This window comes from Oncorhynchus gorbuscha, linkage group LG03 (assembly GCF_021184085.1).
Source record: "Oncorhynchus gorbuscha isolate QuinsamMale2020 ecotype Even-year linkage group LG03, OgorEven_v1.0, whole genome shotgun sequence".
NCBI classification, from domain to species: Eukaryota; Metazoa; Chordata; class Actinopteri; order Salmoniformes; family Salmonidae; genus Oncorhynchus; species Oncorhynchus gorbuscha.
The window spans coordinates 35,432,528-35,451,831 of NC_060175.1; the positions used below are offsets into that span (position 1 = coordinate 35,432,528).

Here is a 19,304-nt window from a genome sequence, read left to right on the forward strand (position 1 = left end):
CAGCAATTTTCAAGTCTTGGCAAAGATTTTCATGCCGATTTTAGTGAAATCTGTAACTAGGACCCTTAGGAACATTAAATGTAGTCTTGGTAAGCAACTCCAGTGTATATTTGGCCTTGTTATTTAGGCTTTTGTTCTGCTGAAAGGTGAATTTGTCTCCTGTTGGAAAGCAGACAGAACCAGGTTTTCCTCTAGGACTTTGCCTGTGCTTTGCTCTATCAGGCTACATTTCTTTTAATCCTAAATAACTCCCCAGTCAATGTCGATGACGAGCATACCCATAACATGATGCAGCCACCATGCTTGAAAATACTGTATGAAGAGTGGTACTTGGTGACGTGTTGTGTATTCCCCAAACATAATCCTTTGTATTCAGGGCAAAAAGTGAATTCCTTTGCCACATTTTTTTTGCAGTATTACTTTAGTGCCTAATTGTAAACAGGATGCATGTTTTGGAATAATTTCACCATGCACAATGGGATATTCAGGACCTGAGAATCACCTGCAGCATGAGCGACATCATTGATATATACAGAGAAGAGAGTCGGCCCGAGAATAGAAGCCTGTGGCACTCCCATAGACTGCCAGAGGTCCGGACAACATGCCCTCCGATTTGACACACTGAACTCTGAGAAGTAGTTCGTGAACCAGGCGAGGCAGTCATTTGAGAAGCCAAGGCTATTGAGTCTGCCAATAAGAATATGGTGATTGACAGAGTCGAAAGCCTTGGCCAGGTCGATGAAGACGGCTGCTCTTTTATCAATGGCGGTTATGATTTCGTTTAGGACCTTGAGTGTGGTTGAGGTGTACCCATGACCTGCTCGGAAACCAGATTGCATAGTGCAGAAGGTACGGTGGGATTCGAAATGGTCGGTGATCTGTTTATTAACTTGGCTTTCGAAGATTTTAGAAAGGCAGGGCAGGATGGATATAGGTTTATAACAGTTCGAGTCTAGAGTGTCTCCCCCTTTGAAGAGGAGGATGACCACGGCAGCTTTCCAATTTTTGGGAATTTCAGACGATACAAGAGAGGTTGAATAGGCTAGTAATACAGGTTGCAACAATTGCGGCAGATAATTTTAGGAAGAGAGGGTCCACATAGTCTAGCCCAGCCGATTTGTAGGGATCCAGATTTTGCAGTTTTTTCAGAACATCAGCAGTCTTGATTTGGGTGAAGGAGAATGTTTTTGTGCTGGTCAAGGGCAGTCAAGTCTGGGGTGAAACAAGGGCTATATCTGTTCTTAGTTGTACATTTTTTGAACGGGGCATGCTTATTTAAAGATGGAGGAAAGCGCTATTGAAGAGAAACCCGGCATCCTCTACTGACGGGATGAGGTCAATATCCTTCCAGGATACCCGGACCAGGTCAATTAGAAAGGCCTGCTCGCTGTGGTCCTTCTGTAGCTCAGTTGGTAGAGCATGGCGCTTGTAACGCCAGGGTAGTGGGTTCGATCCCCGGGACCACCCATACGTAGAATGTATGCACACATGACTGTAAGTCGCTTTGGATAAAAGTGTCTGCTAAATGGCATATATTATTATTATTATATTATTATTATTACAAGTGTTTTAGGGAGCGTTTGACAGTGATGAGGGGTGGTTGTTTGACTGCGGACCCAGGAAGGCAATGATCACTGAGATCCTGATTGAAGACAGCAGAGGTGTATTTATAGGGTAGGTTGGTCAGGATGATATCTAAGAGGGTGCCCATGGTTACAGATTTAGAGTTGTACCTGGTAGGTTCCTTAATGATTGTGTTAGATTGAGGGCATCTAGCTTAGATTGTAGGACGGCCTGGGTGTTAAGTACGTCCCAGTTTAGGTGAAGAAAAACTATATATACACAAGGGACGGGAGGAGACAATCAAAAATATATCCCCACTGCAACACCATCTTGGATATGATGACAGCTTTGCACACTCTTAGCATTTTGTCAACCAGCTTCACCTGGAATGCTTTCCAATAGTCTTGAAGGACTTTCCACATATGCTGAGCACTTGTTGGCTGCTTTTCCTTCACTCTGCAGTACAACTCATCCCAAACCATCTCAATAGGGTTGAGGTCAGGTGATTGTGGAGGCCTGGTCATCTGATGCAGCACTCAGTCACTCACCTTCTTGGTCAAATAGCCCTTACACAGCCTGGAGGTGTGTTGGGTCAGTGTCCTGTTGAAAAACAAATTACAGTCTCACTAAGCGCAAACAAGATGGGATGGCGTATCGCTGCAGAATGCAAAATGACTGTAGTCCTAAGAGTAGGCTGCTATGGTTCTTTTGCTCCTGCATGCGTTGGAGCATGTGCAAAGGGGAGTTCCTTCTAGTAGATCACACCTGCAGAATTGTGTGGTCTGGTAGACCATACTCCTCCTCAATGCCTTCGAGTCTCTGCTTGGCTGGGGTGGCGTGTCCGAAGTAGGTGACAACCTACAACCCTCTGACTCCAGGCCATCATGCACAACAAGTTGTAGTGTGTGTGCACTTCAACTGAGGTCTGGCATGTCCATTAGCCGCATCCCTTTACCATGTTTGCACCACTGTCGTGTAGCACCAGTAGCACAGGCTCACTATCAATAGCCCACACCTGTAACATCTAAAGGAAGAGGTTGCCGATGTATTCTCCTGTGTGGGATCTGGTCATGGCTTTGACATTAAGGACTACCTGGACTCTGTTTCAGTCCTTGAAGTGAACAGTTAAACTCAGAGCTTCTGTGGACTCCAACCAGCAATCTGTTTTGAATGCCATACTGTCGCCATCATTTTCAAATGGACAGAACTTGTTTTAATCTTCTCCACTACCTTGCTATGTACTTGAATCAGCTTTTCTGTGTGAAAATATTTTTGACCTTAGAGTGCATCTGGGTTCTGCTTCAGTCAGCAGCCCCCGAAATCAAACACCTTCAACCACATTGAATGATTGGACCTCTATGGCCATCATCTTCTTCACCTTTTTGTCATGTTTTTTTGCCCTAGGATCTGAAGGCCCCCCCTATTTTCTGTGTTTTGTCAAATATTTGTAGCAGGGTGAGCTGCAGTGTTGCTGGGGAAGAAGTCATTCTCTGTGCATTTGTCCCTGTGCCTCTTCGTAGGCATCGTTGTGTCTCAGTTTCAGGTGAGCCCACAAATTGCTTGTGTTCTTGGCGGTGTCATGTTTCGAAGGACGCATGGCTCTAGACCTTCGCATCTCCAGAGACCGTACGGGAGCTGCAGCAATGGGACAAGACCGTAACTACCAATTGTAAATCATGAAATTGGGGAGAAAAAGGGGTAAAAAAGTACAACTGTTTTTCATTATTATTACCTTGTAGTTTTTACAAAATGAGGGCATTGCGATTTGCTTATGTGTATTCCAAAATTGGATAAATAATACATGTACACAGTATTAATGAAACATGATTTATGAAAGTGGATAATTAAATACAGTAGGCAAAATACTAAATATAGATAGATTGCTAGATATAATATAATACATCTAATTGATTAGGCAAGATTTGCATTTGTGCCCTAAAAAGGTTAGGAGATTCCAGCAAAACATTTACTTAGGCTCTGAAGAATGAGCTGCCTCATGCTAGCCAGCTGGACATCAACATACATGTACTTAGCTAGGTTTTCATCAATTGCAGGGTTGCAGCCACTGATTTATGGTAGTTGTCACTTGAAAGGAAAAAAAATCTAAATCACAAAATTTGCTGCTGGCACAACGCTGCCTCTCGCCGTCAAGCATTGCCTGAGTGAACCGCATCAAGTACCTCTACACAACTAGCTAACTGGCTAGCACTCGTCATGGATATGGGGATGCCAAAACGTGAATTTGGACCAGTCTCTGGCCTGAGAAATTACAACCCATACATTAAAATGCAGCAATGAAGCGCTACTTTGTAACCTTCTGTGTTTTTTCAGTGTCTGAAAACATTTTTCGCAATGAGCACATAGAAACAAACCAGATTTTGCAGGTTGAGGTTTCTTAGCACAGCAATTGCTTTACACCCTACTATGACACTGCACGCAACAGTATACGGTCAGTACACATTTTTAGCACTTTATTGAGCTGGCAAGCTTATATTTACTTAGTTCAGAGTAGGTCACTCTCCTCTCCGACTGGTGTAGTTACATTGGGTGTCCAGTCTTGCTGTAGCGCGCCACGGCAAGATAGGCGTATAGCCATGTAAAGAGTGCCAGCTCCCTCTTCAAGACATACTAATGAAATTGAACAATAAAAAAAGTCTAATTCTATAAAGAACAGCTTTTTTGAGCGTTTTCTTCACATTTTATATTGGTCCTTTCAGTGGATTAACCTAAACACTGAAAGTATATCCTAAAAGGATAATATCAGCAGATAATAAATCGGTTGGGCTCCATTTTATTTGATAAGATTATATTTTGTACAATAAAAAACAGATGCATACAAACATACATCCACAACATCACCCCTGCCCAGACCGACCTGCTCACATCTCCAGTCTCAGCATCATTCTCAGCCACATGGTCTCAAACTGCACCATGTTGTTTCTCTCCGTTGCCCACGCATGTTCAACATTTAGACAATATAGAAACTTTTAGATAAAGCACCAGACAACTTTCTAACTCCGCCCATGACTTTTGGACTTTATAACATTCCCAGAAGGCAAGGATTACAGGGTCATTGTTAATTTTACATTTAAGACATGACTCTGCCGTTGTGCTGTAGTAATAAATTATATAAATGAGTTTATACTGGATTAAGCATACATTTTCATTAAGCATACATTTTCATTAACTGTAATTCCATTAGTTATGGTCGGGCTCTATTTTGAATTTTACAAATTCTTGCACTTGCAGACATCAACAGAAAGCTCAAAGACACCTTGGTCATATGATACTCTGAACCTACAGGCTCTATAAAAATGGTAAACACATGGGGGAAGTGAAGTTCAAAAGACAAAGGTCTATTTGTTTAATGCTGACAGCTTGCTTTTAAATAGTGGTTAGTGGTGCTCTACTGACAGTGTTACTTTAGTCAAAAATGGACTTTGCCCATACAATTTCATAATCCTTCATCTTGTGACATCATACTGGTCCTTTGTCTGACAATTACATGGAATTTGACCAACCCAGACTGAGATCATTGGGGGTAGGGGAGTGAACCCAGGATGTAGTAGTGGGGGTGGGGCAGTACTTAAAGGGGGAGCTCCTACATTTCGGGGAGATTGCTGTCAATTGTGGAGGTTTGGGATTAGCCCCAACCTAGAGGAGATGGTAGGGGGAATTAAGGGCAGAGAAGGGGGAGGCGTTTGAGGGGTGGCACAGTAGCATTCAATGTTTTTTAAAATCCCCAGCAGCAATTACTGTTATTTGGGGGGGTAGGCTTTGGTGGGTTTATGGGAAGAAGGGGATGGGGTTGTAGTAGTAGTTTGTACAGAGGACGGGGTTGTTGCTGTCATTAAACTCAGTCTAGACAGTGACTGCCTAAGTAACATTTTGAATAATTGAAATGTATTGGGGCACCGAGGCTAACACGATGTGAAAGGATCCATGAACAAGTGGAGTTCATAGGAGCATGTCAAATTGGATGACAAATGAAAGCTAAGATCCTATAATTTCTCAAAATCAAAAGACATATTTTGGAAAGTATTCAGACCCCTTGACTTTGTTATGTTACAGCCCTATTCGAAAATATATTAAATTGTTTCCCCCCCTAAATCTCAAGTATTCAGACTAGAGGTCGACTGATTAATCGGAATGGCCAATTAATTAGGGCCGATTTCAAGATTTCATAACAATCGGAAATCTGTATTTTTGGGCACCGATTTTGCTGATTATTATTATTATTTTACACCTTTAATCTTTATTTAACTAGGCAAATCAGTTAAGAACACATTCTTATTTTCAATGACGGCCTAGGATTGACGCAGAACAACAGATTTTTAGCTTGTCAGCTCGGGGGATCCAATCTTGCAACCTTACAGTTAACGAGTCCAACGCTCTAACCACCTGCCTCACGAGGAGCCTGCCTGTTACGCGAATGCAGTAAGCCAAGTTAAGTTGCTAGCTAGCATTACATTTATAAAAACAATCAATCGACTGTCGTTGCTCCAATGTGTACTTAACCATAAACATCAATGCCTTTAAAAAAAAATCAATACACAAGTATATATTTTTAAACCTGCATATTTAGCTAAAATAAATCCAGGTTAGCAGGCAATATTAACTAGGTGAAATTGTGTCACTTTTCTTGCGTTCATGGCACGCAGTCAGGGTATATGCAACAGTTTGGGCCGCCTGGCTCTTTGCGAACTAATTTGCCAGAATTTTAACGTAATTATGACATAACATTGAAGGTTGTGCAATGTAACAAGAATATTTAGACTCATGGATGCCACCCGTTAGATAAAATACGGACCGGAATAAACGTTTTGTTTTCGAGGTGATAGTTTGACCTAAGGCTCGTATTTCTGTGTGTTTATTATAGTTAAGTCTATGATTTGATAGAGCAGTCTGAGGGGTTGTAGGCAGCAGCAGGCTCGTAATAGTCAAGGGTATATGGTTTAGAGAGAAATAGTCAAAGCGTTATAATTCCTGTAATAACTTGCGCCTGAACTTGAAAGGGCTTCCTTCGTTATTTTACCGTTCATGTCTTCCATAGAGAATGTCTTGATCTACTTCAGATAAGGTCTGTGTTTCGTGCTTAAACCGCCTCGGCGTTTTGATACCCGTGTAAATCTCACTAGGATAAGTTAACGTTTGTCAAAATGTTCATAAATCCACTCTACAATTAAAAAAAAATCTTCGCTTATATTTAGCCAATATTGATCAGAGTTACCTTGTCCTATGGATATCTACACAGTTATAAAATTGGCAAGGTGGTGAAAGCCTACACGAAACAGAGACCTTATTTTAAGTGAATCTAAAAATACCCTATGGAATAAATGAATGAAGGAACCGCTTTTCAGATTTTGGCTTATGAACTGAAATAAAATATCGTATTATCTCTCCCAAATTTTGTTTACATACCTGTTAGTGAGCATCCACCTGACAGGTGTGGCAAATCAAGACGCTGATTAAACAGCATGACCATTACACAGGTGCACCTTGTGCTGGAGACAATAAAAGGCCACTATGTGCAGTTTTGTCACACAACAAAATAGGTAAAAAGGTAGTCCTTGTGCATTGAGGGGCTGCAGTTGCTCCCGGGTCTGCGGACCCACATCCACAGTGAGAAAAACATTTGTGCCTCCCACAATGTTTTAGAGTTAATTTTGTAATCCTACACATTTTGCCATAGGGTGGAGAGGAACGTTTGCTGCCCCCCCCCCCCCCCCCCCAGGAATTCGACAATGATAACAAGTTTAGATAGTTTGGGAGTTAGCAGGCTGCTAAACTAACTCCCAACATTTTTGACATGGGCTAATTGAGAAAAACTGCTGATGCACGACCCCATTTAAAAAAATTGCACCTTGTGTATTCTATTCTAAACTTGCAACAATAAGTTGAGACCCCAAAAAGCTGAATAAGCTTAATGTTGATAGAAGCCTAATTGAAAGTGTAACCAGAACCCTGAAAATATAATGCTTCAAAAACATGAATAGCTAAAGTAGTGAGAAATGAAAGGGGATTATGACTTGCTGTAGGTAGTGTAGTTAAGTGCTGATACTCTAGACAAGGAGGGAGGAAAGAGCACCAGGCCAGGCGCAGCACCTGATGAAGACACCCAGACGCCACCACGCAGAAAACACACTCTACTCACCCTATCCTCCCCGACTATCCCACTCAAATCGATACAGAGGAAGTGTGTGTGTGTGCACGCACGCTTGTGCACATGCTCCTGTTATTGTATCTGTGCTCTCAGTCTTCTGATTCTAGTTGGCTTTCTAAACATAGGTTCAGTGATCTCAGATAAGCAGGCAGTGTGTTCCTCGCAAGGTTACTTCGTCCGTGTCGAGGCATGTTAACATTCATGTGATGGAATGGCCATTTGCCATGTTCGGTCAGTGTTTTGTTGAAGAATGATTGGGAAGCAAGAGGGAAAACTCCAAGCCTGAGAAACTCCAGCATCAGAAAACATGATAATTTGATTGGTGAGAAGAACATGTAGGTTATGCTGGAACAAAATGTTTCCATGTCAACATACTTTGATCGATCAAGGCCAGAGCGAGGTCTGTTCAAAAGAGTTCCCATTTATTTTAAACATATAGTAAAACCAGATACATAATAGGCAGGCAGCCCAAACTTGTGAGTACTTGATTTGATTTCCCCCCCCTGGTTATAGTGCCCATGGGAGACTGGCCTCTGAGTATCTGAGCCTTGACACAGGAGTCCTTGGAGACAGGATGCAGCGTGTCAATTTGAGACTGAGAAAAAAAAACATTGAAAATCAATGAGCAACTACAGAAGAGTAGATAATGCAATTGATATAAATGAGATCATAGGGGAAAACAGACCTCTTAACTTACTAAATGACTCATTTGGTAAAAGATATGCATTTGTAAAATGCTTTCAGCATTAGTCCCTCTCAATGTAATTACATGCCTGTTTTGTAGATCCCATGAACTGCGCTAAATCTTACTGCACAGTCCAGCTCATCCTCAGTCTAAAATACTTCTCCATTTCCACGTATCACAAACCCAGGGAACGAGAGCTGGTCACTCTCCCTGTAACCTCTTCTTTAAACATCTCAATCATACCGTTTCACAAACAATTCCCCGTTTTTGTCTTTAAGCTTGTTTACTCTGATGCTCTTTATCAACAAGGATGTACATGCAGAGTTGTAAAGGCCAGGGATTTTTCATATTTTCAAAAGAGCCCTGAAGTGAAGGAACCTTCTCACCCCTCAACCTTGATACAAGGTACAGCTGTGGTTTAGTTTCCCCTAGGCTCGAGTGGTTAAGCAAAGTCATTTGGGGACTTTTATTCGGTGTGGTATAGATATTATAGATATAATGGAATAGATATTAACACACATATGCCTGTTTGGGTCTGTCAGTTGCAGCTACTAGGCTGTGAGAGTATAGGGACTATTCACATCTATGTCGGGGGGGGGCGATCCAAATCATCTTGAGTAACATAATTGAGTTTCACAAAAAGTTTTTAATACTTCAGAATGATTTGAACATGAAGTGTGAAAATGCTAATATACAGTTGAAGCCGGAAGTTTACATAAGCCTAAGCCAAATACATTTCAACTCAGTTTTCACAATTCTTGACATTTAATCCTAATAAAAATTACCTTTCTTAGGATCACCACAATATTTTAAGAATGTGAAATGTCAAAATACTAGTAGAGAGAATTATTTATTTCAGCTTTTATTTATTTCATCACATCCCCAATGGGTCAGAAGTTTACATACACTCAAATAGTACTTGGTAGCATTGCCTTTAAATTGTTTAACTTGGTTCAAACATTTTGGGTAGCCTTCCACAAGCTTCCCACAATAAGTTGGGTGAATTTTGGCCCATTCCTCCTGACAGAGCTGCTGCAACCCAGTCAGGTTTGTTGGCCTCCTTGCTTGCACACACTTTCAGTTCTGTCCACACATTTTCTATGGGATTGAGGTCAGGGCTTGGTGATGGCCACTCCAATACCTTAACTTTGTTGTCCTTAAGCCATTCTGCCACAACTTTGGAAGTAAGCTTGGGGTCATTGTCCATTTGGAATACCCATTTGCAACCAAGCTTTAACTTCCTGACTGATGTCTTGAGATGTTCTTTCAATATATCCACATTATTTTCCTGAATACATGATATAATCTTTTTTGTGAAGTGCACCAATCCCTCCTGCTGCAAAGCACCCTCACAACATGATGCTGCCACCCCGTGCTTCACGGTTGGGATGGTGTTCTTTGGCTTGCAAGCCTCCCCCTTTTTCTTCCAAACATAACAATGGTTATTATGGCCAAACAGTTATATTTTTGTTTAATCAGACCAGAGGACATCTCTCCAAAAAGTATGATCTTTGTCCCCAGGTACAGATGCAAACCATAGTCTGGCTTTTTTATGGCAGTTTTGGAACAGTGGCTTCCTTCTTGCTGAGCGGCCTTCCAGGTTATGTCAATATAAGACTTGTTTTACTGTGGATATAGATACTTTGTACCCGTTTCCTCCAGAATCTTCACAAGGTCCTTAGCTGTTGTTCTGGGATTGATTTGCACTTTTCACACCAAAGTATGTTCATCTCTAGGAGACAGAACGCGTTTCCTTCCTGAGCGGTATGGTCCCATGGTGTTTATACTTGCGTACTATTGTTTGTACAGATGAACGTGGTACCTTCAGGCGTTTGGAAATTGTTCCCAAAGAAGAACCAGAGGTGTTGAGGTCTATAATTTTGGCTGATTTCTTTTGATTTTCCCATGATGTCAAGCAAAGAGGCACTGAGTGAAGGTAGGCCTTGAAATACATCCACAGGTACACCTCCAATTGAATCAAATTATGTCAATTAGCCTTTAATGACTCCAACCTAAGTGTATGTAAACTTTCGACTTCAACTGTAGGTACCATATAGGTGCATTGTATTTGTGCCAAAAATAAGTTAGCATTTGAAACACTGGTCAGGTAAACAAAACCAAAGCATGGGTTGCTGTCATACCTTATCCATAGATTTCTTACAGGGTAAGGAAACCAATATTTGATTTTGTAATTTGGGTGAACCAATTTACAGTCAGAACCTGGTAATATCAAGATGTAGAATGGGACATAAACCTAACAACTTCAATCACTAATCTGATGAGGGAAACCTCCCCCCCCCAGTATATCCTTCGCGTTGGACTCATTTAAAGAAAAATCTTAATCCAGTTCGAGGTGAGTAAATCGCTGTTCTGATGTCCAGCTTTTTGGTCATAAGAGAAGGTAGCAGCAACATTGTGTACAAAATGAGTTACAACTTTTTTAGCTAACAAAATAGCAAAGTTGGTTAGGAGCCAGTAAAATGGCAGCCACCCCCCCCCCCCCCCACTGAGAATGCATTACATAAGATGAAGAAACGATACTCTGAGACACCACTCCATACTAATTGTTAAACATAGAAAACTAGCACCGGAGGGGGGATGGCTGCCATTTTACTGGCTCCTAACCAACTTTGCTATTTTGTGAGTTAAAAGGCCACACTCAATGAGCTGTATAAGGCCATAAGCAAACAAGAAAATGCTCATCCAGAAGCATTTGGCCGGGGATTTTAATGCAGGCAAATTTAAATCTGTTTTACCTCATTTCTACCAGCATGTCACATGTGCAACCAGAGGAAAAAACCTCTAGACCACCTTTACGCCACACACAGAATGCATACAAAGCTCTCCCTCATCCTCCATTTGGTAAATCTAACCATTATTTTATTCTCCTGATTCCTGCTTACAAGCAAAAACTAAAGCATGAAGTACCATTGACTCGCTCAATACAGAAGTGGTCAGATGACACGGATGCTAAGCTACAGGACTGTTTTGCTAGCACATACCTGAATATGTTCCTGGATTCATCCAATGGCATTGAGGATATACCACCTAAGTCACCGGCTTCATCAATAAGTGCATCAACGACGTCCTCCCATTTCCCAACCAGAAGCCATGGATTACAGCGAACATCCGCACCGAATCTAAAGGCTAGAGCTGCCGCTTTCAAGGAGCGGGACACTAATCCGGACGCTTATAAGAAATCCCGCTATGCCCTCAGACGAACCATCAAACAGACAAAGCATCAATACAGGACTAAGAGGAAATCCTACTACACCGGCTCGGATGTGGCAGGATTGAAAACTATTATGGACTACAAATGGAAACCCAGCCATGAGCTGCCCAGTGACGGGAGCCTACCAGACAAGCTAAATGCCTTTTATGCTCACTTTGAGGCAAGAAACACTGCATGAGAGCACCAGCTGTTCCAGACGACTATGTGATCACGCTCTCCATAGCCGATGTGAGCAAGACCTTTAAACTAGGGATGCACCGATATGACATTTTTGGTCGATACGATAGTTATCTCACACACACATACAGCGGTCTAAGGCACTGCATCTCAGTGCAAGAGGCGTCACTACAGTCCCTGGTTTGAATCCAGGTTGTATCACTTCCGGCAGTGATTGAGAGTCCCATAGGGCGGTGCACAACTGGCCCAGCATCGTCTGGGTTTGGCCGGAGTAGGCAGTCATTGTAAATAAGAATTTGTTCTTAACTGACTTTCCTGGTTAAATAAAGGTTACACACACACACAAGTTATTATGTATGTCCCTATTACCAGTAAAACATCAAAACCCATTTTTCACTTACTTGCTGTTTCATTGTTCATTTGTTCAGTCCTTTCATCATACATGTCAAGCAGTGAAGTTTCAGCTGTCTGTCTGTCCGTGGCCCCTCTTCCTCGGTGCGCACTGTCACTGTGTCTGTTTCTATCTTGTCCAGCTGCGTATGTAACATTTCACGTAAACCCTGTTTCTTGTCTGCATCGAAGTAGCGGCCCTTGTACCTAGCATTGAGCATGGTGGCGACACAGTAGAGGGTTAGAGAGAATGCCACCAAATCGCTAGTTCACAGCCTCGAGTACTTTTGTAAGTTAACCCCACGGTCTGTGTCAGCAGTTTTGTTGAGCACACATTTCAATGCCATGGCAGAGGGTATCACGTCTTCTGCAGACGCAGTTGTTCAAATAAGGAGTGTTCATGTTTCCAAGTTTCAAACATGTTCTCAAATGCAATTGAAAATGGCAGCAGTGGTATGAGAACCAGCACATTCTTGGGCATGCAATTACAGCTTTCCTCAGTACAAAATCCTTGTCGAACCACTGTGCTGTCACACTCAGCATGCTCATGGGGTTGACGTCGCTGGCCCAAATGTCAGTCGTGAAGCTAATAGCAGCGACACCCATAGCAAGAAGCTCATGGATGTGATTCAACAATACTGTAACTCTAGTAGGGAAATGTGAAAAATAGCACCGATTTGGTAGTGTGTACCGGTGCTCAAACAGTCGACGAAAGCCAACCTCATCCACGACAGAGAACGGTTGATGGCGTCAAAGAACATGGCTGACTTTTTACTTTCTCTCAACCAATTGTGCAATTTTGTTAGTTTTTTTGTGTAAATTATTATGTACATAATGTTGCTGCTACCGACTCTTATGACCCAAAATAACTTCTGGACATGAGAACAGCGATTACTCACCGCGGACTGGAAGAAACATTTTCCTTTAACTTCTTGGTGACAGGGTAGCGTGGATGAATTGAGTAGCGTGGATGAATAAGGTGCCCAGAGTAAACTACCTGCTACTCTGTCCCAGATGCAAATATATGCATATTATTAGTAGTATTGGATAGGAAACACTGAAGTTTCTAAAACTGTTTGAATGATGTGTGTGAGTATAACAGACCTCATATGGCAGGCAAAAACCTGAGAAAAATCCAACCAGGAAGTGGGACATATGAGGTTTGTCATTTTTCAACTCTTTGTCATTCCAATATACAGTGTAAATGGGGTCATATTGCACTTCCTAAGGCTTCCACTAGATGTCAACAGTCTTTGGAACAGAGTACACCACCTCAGTCATCGGCTTCATCAGTAAATGCATCGACAACGTCTTCCCCACAGTGACTGTACGTACATATCCCGACCAGAAGCCATGGATTACAGGCAAAATCCACATCGAGCTAAAGGCTGGAGCTGCTGCTGTCAAAGAGCAGAACACTTAACCAGATGCTTATAAGAAATCCCCCTATGCCCTCAGGCGAACCAACAAGCAAAGCGTCAATACAGGATTAAGACTGAATCCTACTACACAGACTAGCGTCAGAGCCGGATGTGGCAGGGCCTGAAAACTACTACGGATTACAAAAGGGAAATTCAGACGCAAGCTGCCCATTGACGCGAGCCTACCAGACAAGCTAAATGCCTTTTATGCTCGCTTCGAGGCAAGCAACACTGAAACATGCACGAGAGCACCAGCTGTTCTGGATGACTGAGGGATAATGCTCTCGGTAGCCGATGTGAACAAAAGTTTTAAACAGGTCAACATTCACAAAGCCGCTGGGCCAGACTGATTACCAGGATGTGTACTCAAAGCATGCGCAAACCTACTGGCAAGTGTCTTCACTTGACATTTTCAACTTCTCCCTGACCTAGTCTGTATACCTACATGTTTCAAACAGACCACAATAGTCCCTGTGCCCAAGGAAGTGAAGGTAACCTGCCTAAATGATTACGCCCCGTGGCACTCACGTCGGTAGCCATGAAGTGCTTTGAAAGGCTGGTCATGGCTCACATCAACAGCATCCTCCTGGACACCCTAGACCCACACAAATTCGCATACCGCCCCAAAAGATCCACAGATGACGCAATCTCAATCGCACTCCACACTGCCCTTTCTCACCTGGACAAAAGAAATGCCTTTGTGAGAATGCTGTTCATTGACTACAGCTCAGCGTGCAACACCATAGTGCCCATGAAGCTCATCACTAAGCTAAGCTAAGGACTCTGGGATAAAAAAAACCTCCCTCTGCAACTGAATCCTGGACTTCCTGATGGGCCGCCCCCAGGTGGTAAGAGTAGGCAACCACACGTGTGCCACGCTGATCCCGAACACGGAGGTCCCTCAGGGGTGTATACTTAGTCCCCTCCTGTAGTCCCTGTTCACCCACGACTGTGTGGCCAAGCACGACTCCAACACCTTCATTAAGTTCTGACGACACAACAGTGGTAGGCCTGATCACCGACAAAACAGCCTATAGGGAGGTGGTCAGAGAACTGGCAGTGTGGTGCCAGGACAACAACCTCTCCCTCAATGTGAGTCAGAGAAAGGAGACGATCGTGGACTACAGGAAAACGCAGGCTGAACAGGCCCACATTAACATTGACATGGCTGTATTGGAGTGGGTCGAGAGTTTCAAGTTCTTTGGTGTCCACATCACCAAACTACCATGGTCCAAACATACCAAGACAGTCGTGAAGAGGGCACAACAAAACCTTTTCCCCCTCAGGAGACTGAAAAGATTTGGCATGGTGGTAGGCATAGGCAACAACACATCTGCCACGCTGATCCTAAACACTGAGGCCCCTCAGGGGTGCATGATTAGTGGCCAAGCACGATTCCAACACCATTAAGTTTGCTGACAACAGAACAGTGGTAGGCCTGATCACCAACAACGATGAGTCTATAGGGAGGTAGTCCGAGACCTGGCAGTGTGGTGCCAGGACAACAACCTCTATCTCAACGTGACAAGACAAAAGGAGCTGATTGTGGACTATAGGAAAAGGAGGGCCGAACAGGTCCCCACTAACATCGACAGAGCTGTAGTGGAGCGGGTTCCTTGGTGTCCACATCAACAAAATATCATGGTCCAAACACACCAAGAAAATTGTGAAAAGGGCACGACAACACATTTTCCCCCCCAGGAGACTGAAAAGATTTGGCATGGGTCCTCAGATCCTCAAAAAGAAGATAGTGCGTACAGCCAGTAAATCACTGGGGCCATGTTTCCTGACATCCAGGACCATATACTAGGCAGTGTCAGAGGAATTACTCAAAATAATTATCAACGACTCCAGTCACCAAAGTCATGGACTGCACGGAAAGCGGTACCAGAGCACCAAGTCTAGGACCAAAAGGCTCATTAACAGCTTCTACTCCCAAGTCATAAGATTGCTGAACAACTAATCAAATGGCCACCGGATTATTTACATTGAATCTCCCCCTTTTGTTTTTTTACACTGCTGCTACTCGCTGTTTATTATCCATGCATAGTCATTTTACCTCAATTTACCTGTACCCCTGCACATTGACTAGGCACCGATACCCCCTGTGATTGATTCGATTTTTAAACTTTATTTGCTACTGTATACTCATTGTTGGTTTGGGGTTGAAATGGGATGTGCGGGGGTTCGCGAGTGGCTTTTTACTATTTCTTTGGAATCCTCATGTCTTACTTACAAACCAGGTTGTGACAAAACCATGTGTAGAGTTAAATGCAATGGAAACCAATTAAACTTGAATCGTTTTTATTATTGCGGGAACTTATGTGCTCTACGTCGTCACACACAGCCTTTAATCCACAACAAGTCAAATTGATAGAAGCCCATCTTTCCGATTTAAAAAAAATATTTGCATGAAAATCTGTCACTAATATAGGTTTATATATTTGGGGGTCCAAATCTGAGGTTTTGTACTGTATTTATTGAATATTATATGAATCATACTTTAAAAAAATGGCCAATGATGGAGCAATCAATTAGCTTAATTTCTCAGAGATTAAATTATATTTCAACAAAATAATGCTGCAGGAATACTAATATTATCTGCTTCTAACTAGAGAAAGTATTTCTTAACAATCTAAGATGGTGGGTTTCGAAATCCTATTTTTTGTGCTTTTTGAGGTGGAACAACCCTTGGGCCATAGGGATGTTAAAAGCAGGTGTTTGGTGTGTTACTGAAGTCAAACACAGTACAGGTATTGTTTGGAGACAGGGCTGTGTGAAGGGAGTGGGGGAGCGGGAAAGAGGAAGGGTAGAGAGAAGGAGGAAAGAGGCAAACTGAACATTGTCTTGTACATTGCTGTGATGTTTATGTCACCGGGTTATGATGTTGTGGTATTGCAATTGTCTGTCATAATTAAAACTACCAAATGTAGTGTTGTGCCATTCAGGTCACTTTATGTCATAATCATGTTAATTACCAGATTTTCAGTCACAGTTATGCAAACTATTTATTGTTTTTTCAGTATAATGTCATAATGAGTTAAGTTCAAACTCAACACACACCTTTTTTTTCGTCAACGCAAATCTTCCTAAACTCAACAGATAGAAGGCGGATGTGGGTACGGCAGACCCGCGAGCAGCTGCGGCCCCTCATGAGTTAAGATTTTTTTGTGGTCCCCACCCCATTCAACGTTGCCTAAAGTGACAAATCTGGAGAACAGCAATCAAATAGGCCTACAGAAACAGGACTTAAAGGTTGAAACAGGCTCAAACTTTCACAATGAGTCAGTTGCAAAGAAAAGCTGTGATTTTTTATTCAGGCTTTTAACACCATTCAGTCGGGCAGATCAGATAACAAGCTGGAAAAAAAAAATCACCATTATCCAACTTTTTGGGCTTAAAAAAAACAAAATATGGATACAACAGAGCCCCTTGCTGTGCCCAGATTAAATGTAAAAGGACTGTATACATGCAATCTGTGTTTGATAAGACAACGCTAAAGACAAGCACCCAACCACAGTAGAGCCAAACCATATCATCCATGTTATTCAAACATGAGTGCACAATTATGGGGTTTATCAGGAGGGACAGACTGTTTATAGACCTTGAAAAGCACTAAAGGCCAGGGAGAGGAGGAACTGAGGCTGAGGGGGGGTGTGTTCTGTTTGCTCATTGTTGAACAGTTTGTTGAGTGAGTGAAAAAGGCAGCTTCTTGCTGCATTACAGTTGTATCAGTCCTCCATTGATCTGCTCCATCAGATGAGGTTCATGTTCACTGGGGCTGCATGTTCATGCAGAGGGTGGGGGTGTAGCAGCAGTGGACCTGCCCCTGGGTAGCCTACAAGATGGAGGTCGCCTCTTTCTGCCTAACTTCATCCCTGCCCTCATTTCTGACACAAAAGCACCCAGACTTCAACTGAATGAGGTGCATGAACCCACTCTCACATTCTGCTACTGGCCCTGACAACCTCTAAGGTTCAACTGTCAGATTCACATAACATCGCTCTCCATCTCTGACACACACACTGCCCTGACTACTGTGAGGTACGTCCCTCAACTTCTGTTTAACATCTAATTTCCTCCTTTATAAATTAAATAGTGTATCCAATAATGATAGCTACAGTGTAAGCCATAGTGTATTCAGGCTGATGGGTAGAACACCACACAATGGCTCATTTTGCAATGTACAGCAGCTCTTGAAAGCTAAATAGGTCAGCCTCAGTCCCGCATTGTGTTGTAGTTTCAGCAAAAGATTGAGAGCTTCACTTTAAAAACCACTCGTTATCGTGTGTGCAGAGCATAGTCTACACACTATCAGAAACTGTTAAAAAGCAGATAAGCAAATATGTTCTCACTGAAAATGATGAAAAAACAAACTCACATTTAGGAATAAGGATATCATACCTGTATGAATCTGACCCTGAAGCTGATAATATGATATGTAATATTATGTGGTCGTTTATTATAAATAAAACCAAGATTTCCATATTAGCTTTTGAGAATACAGCAACTGCCTTCATTTAACTTTGATCAGATGACTCAAACTGCTGCTATTTGATTATTGTGTTGGGTGTCAATGAATGGTGGAAGATCCTTGGTAGATAGCTAACCTTGACTGTTCTTACCAAATCCCAAAAAAATGCGCTCGCTGAGATGTTAACTTACTAACGTGATCGTAGCTGACAATTAGCTACTAGCTGGCCAGAGACTTAGCTGGCGTTGTGATATTCTCAAGTAGCTAGCTAGTTATGATGCATCCTTAAACAACGCAGTGAAGAAGGGTATGTAGCTGCTTCTCTTAATTTATTTCTGCTCTATTTAAACAATGAACTACCAGTAAAAAATACAATAAAAATCAGGTCTAATTTGCGAACTCTGCTTGCTTGATACCAAATAACGTTACGTGCGCCATGTTGTTGTGCCAAGCGATGTCAGCCCCAGTCGCACAAACCAAGTAAATAAATAACCACAGGCGTAAAAAAAAAAGCGTTATACTCACCATCATAACTTCTGAATAAGCCCAGGACGAGAAGCGTTAACAATATTTGTTTCTTAGCCATGATCGTTATATTCCCATTGCATTGCATTAATATGTTGGGTGGTGTGGTATTGACAGCAGTGCGAGACACAACCAACGATTTAAATATACATCATTGGACACACAGCTCCAGCCAGCCAGCAGACAGACGCCTTAAAGGGGTGTGGAGAATTTAAAGGAGAGGAATGGCTAACTAGCTGTTATTTTGAAGTAGGGCGATAAAATAAACTAGATAAGATTAGAAAGCACAATGTAACGTCTGGTCAAGGCTTAAAATATAAACTTTAAATTCAAATAATGTAATATGATCATGTGATTTTATACCCAGGGTGTTTAAATATTGAATAGGCCTTTAACATCGTACCACCCACATAGAACATGATCTCTATAATATTTTTTAAATGTAACTTGGCAAGTCAGCTAAGAACACATTCTTATTTACAAAACTGCCTTGTTCAGGGGTAGAATTTTTACCTTTTCAGCTCAGGGATTAAATCAGGCAACCTTTCAGTTACTGGACCAGTGCTCTAACAACTAGTAAACCACCCCAGTAAAGCTGCCCCAATAACCCATACCACTGCCCCCACTTTATCAGACTATGCTACTGAACTTCTGAAAAATAAACAGTGTGTATG

The 19,304-nt window shown here is 42.2% G+C and overlaps 1 protein-coding gene across 2 annotated transcripts in view; it reads right to left on the minus strand.

Moving 5' to 3' along the window:
• The window catches only part of LOC124031280 (activin receptor type-1B-like), a 29,755-nt gene extending 10,949 nt beyond the window's left edge, over positions 1 to 18,806 (minus strand). Inside the window, exon 1 of one of the 2 annotated variants that reach the window (XM_046342349.1) lies at positions 18,631 to 18,806. In XM_046342349.1, the coding sequence (XP_046198305.1) occupies positions 18,631 to 18,718 (88 nt within the window). In that variant the 5' untranslated portion in view covers positions 18,719 to 18,806. Of the gene's footprint in view, positions 1 to 4,438; positions 4,552 to 18,630 lie in introns of those variants that run through there. The other variant, XM_046342350.1, reaches the window with a different exon arrangement.
• Positions 18,807 to 19,304: the final 498 nt, after the last annotated feature.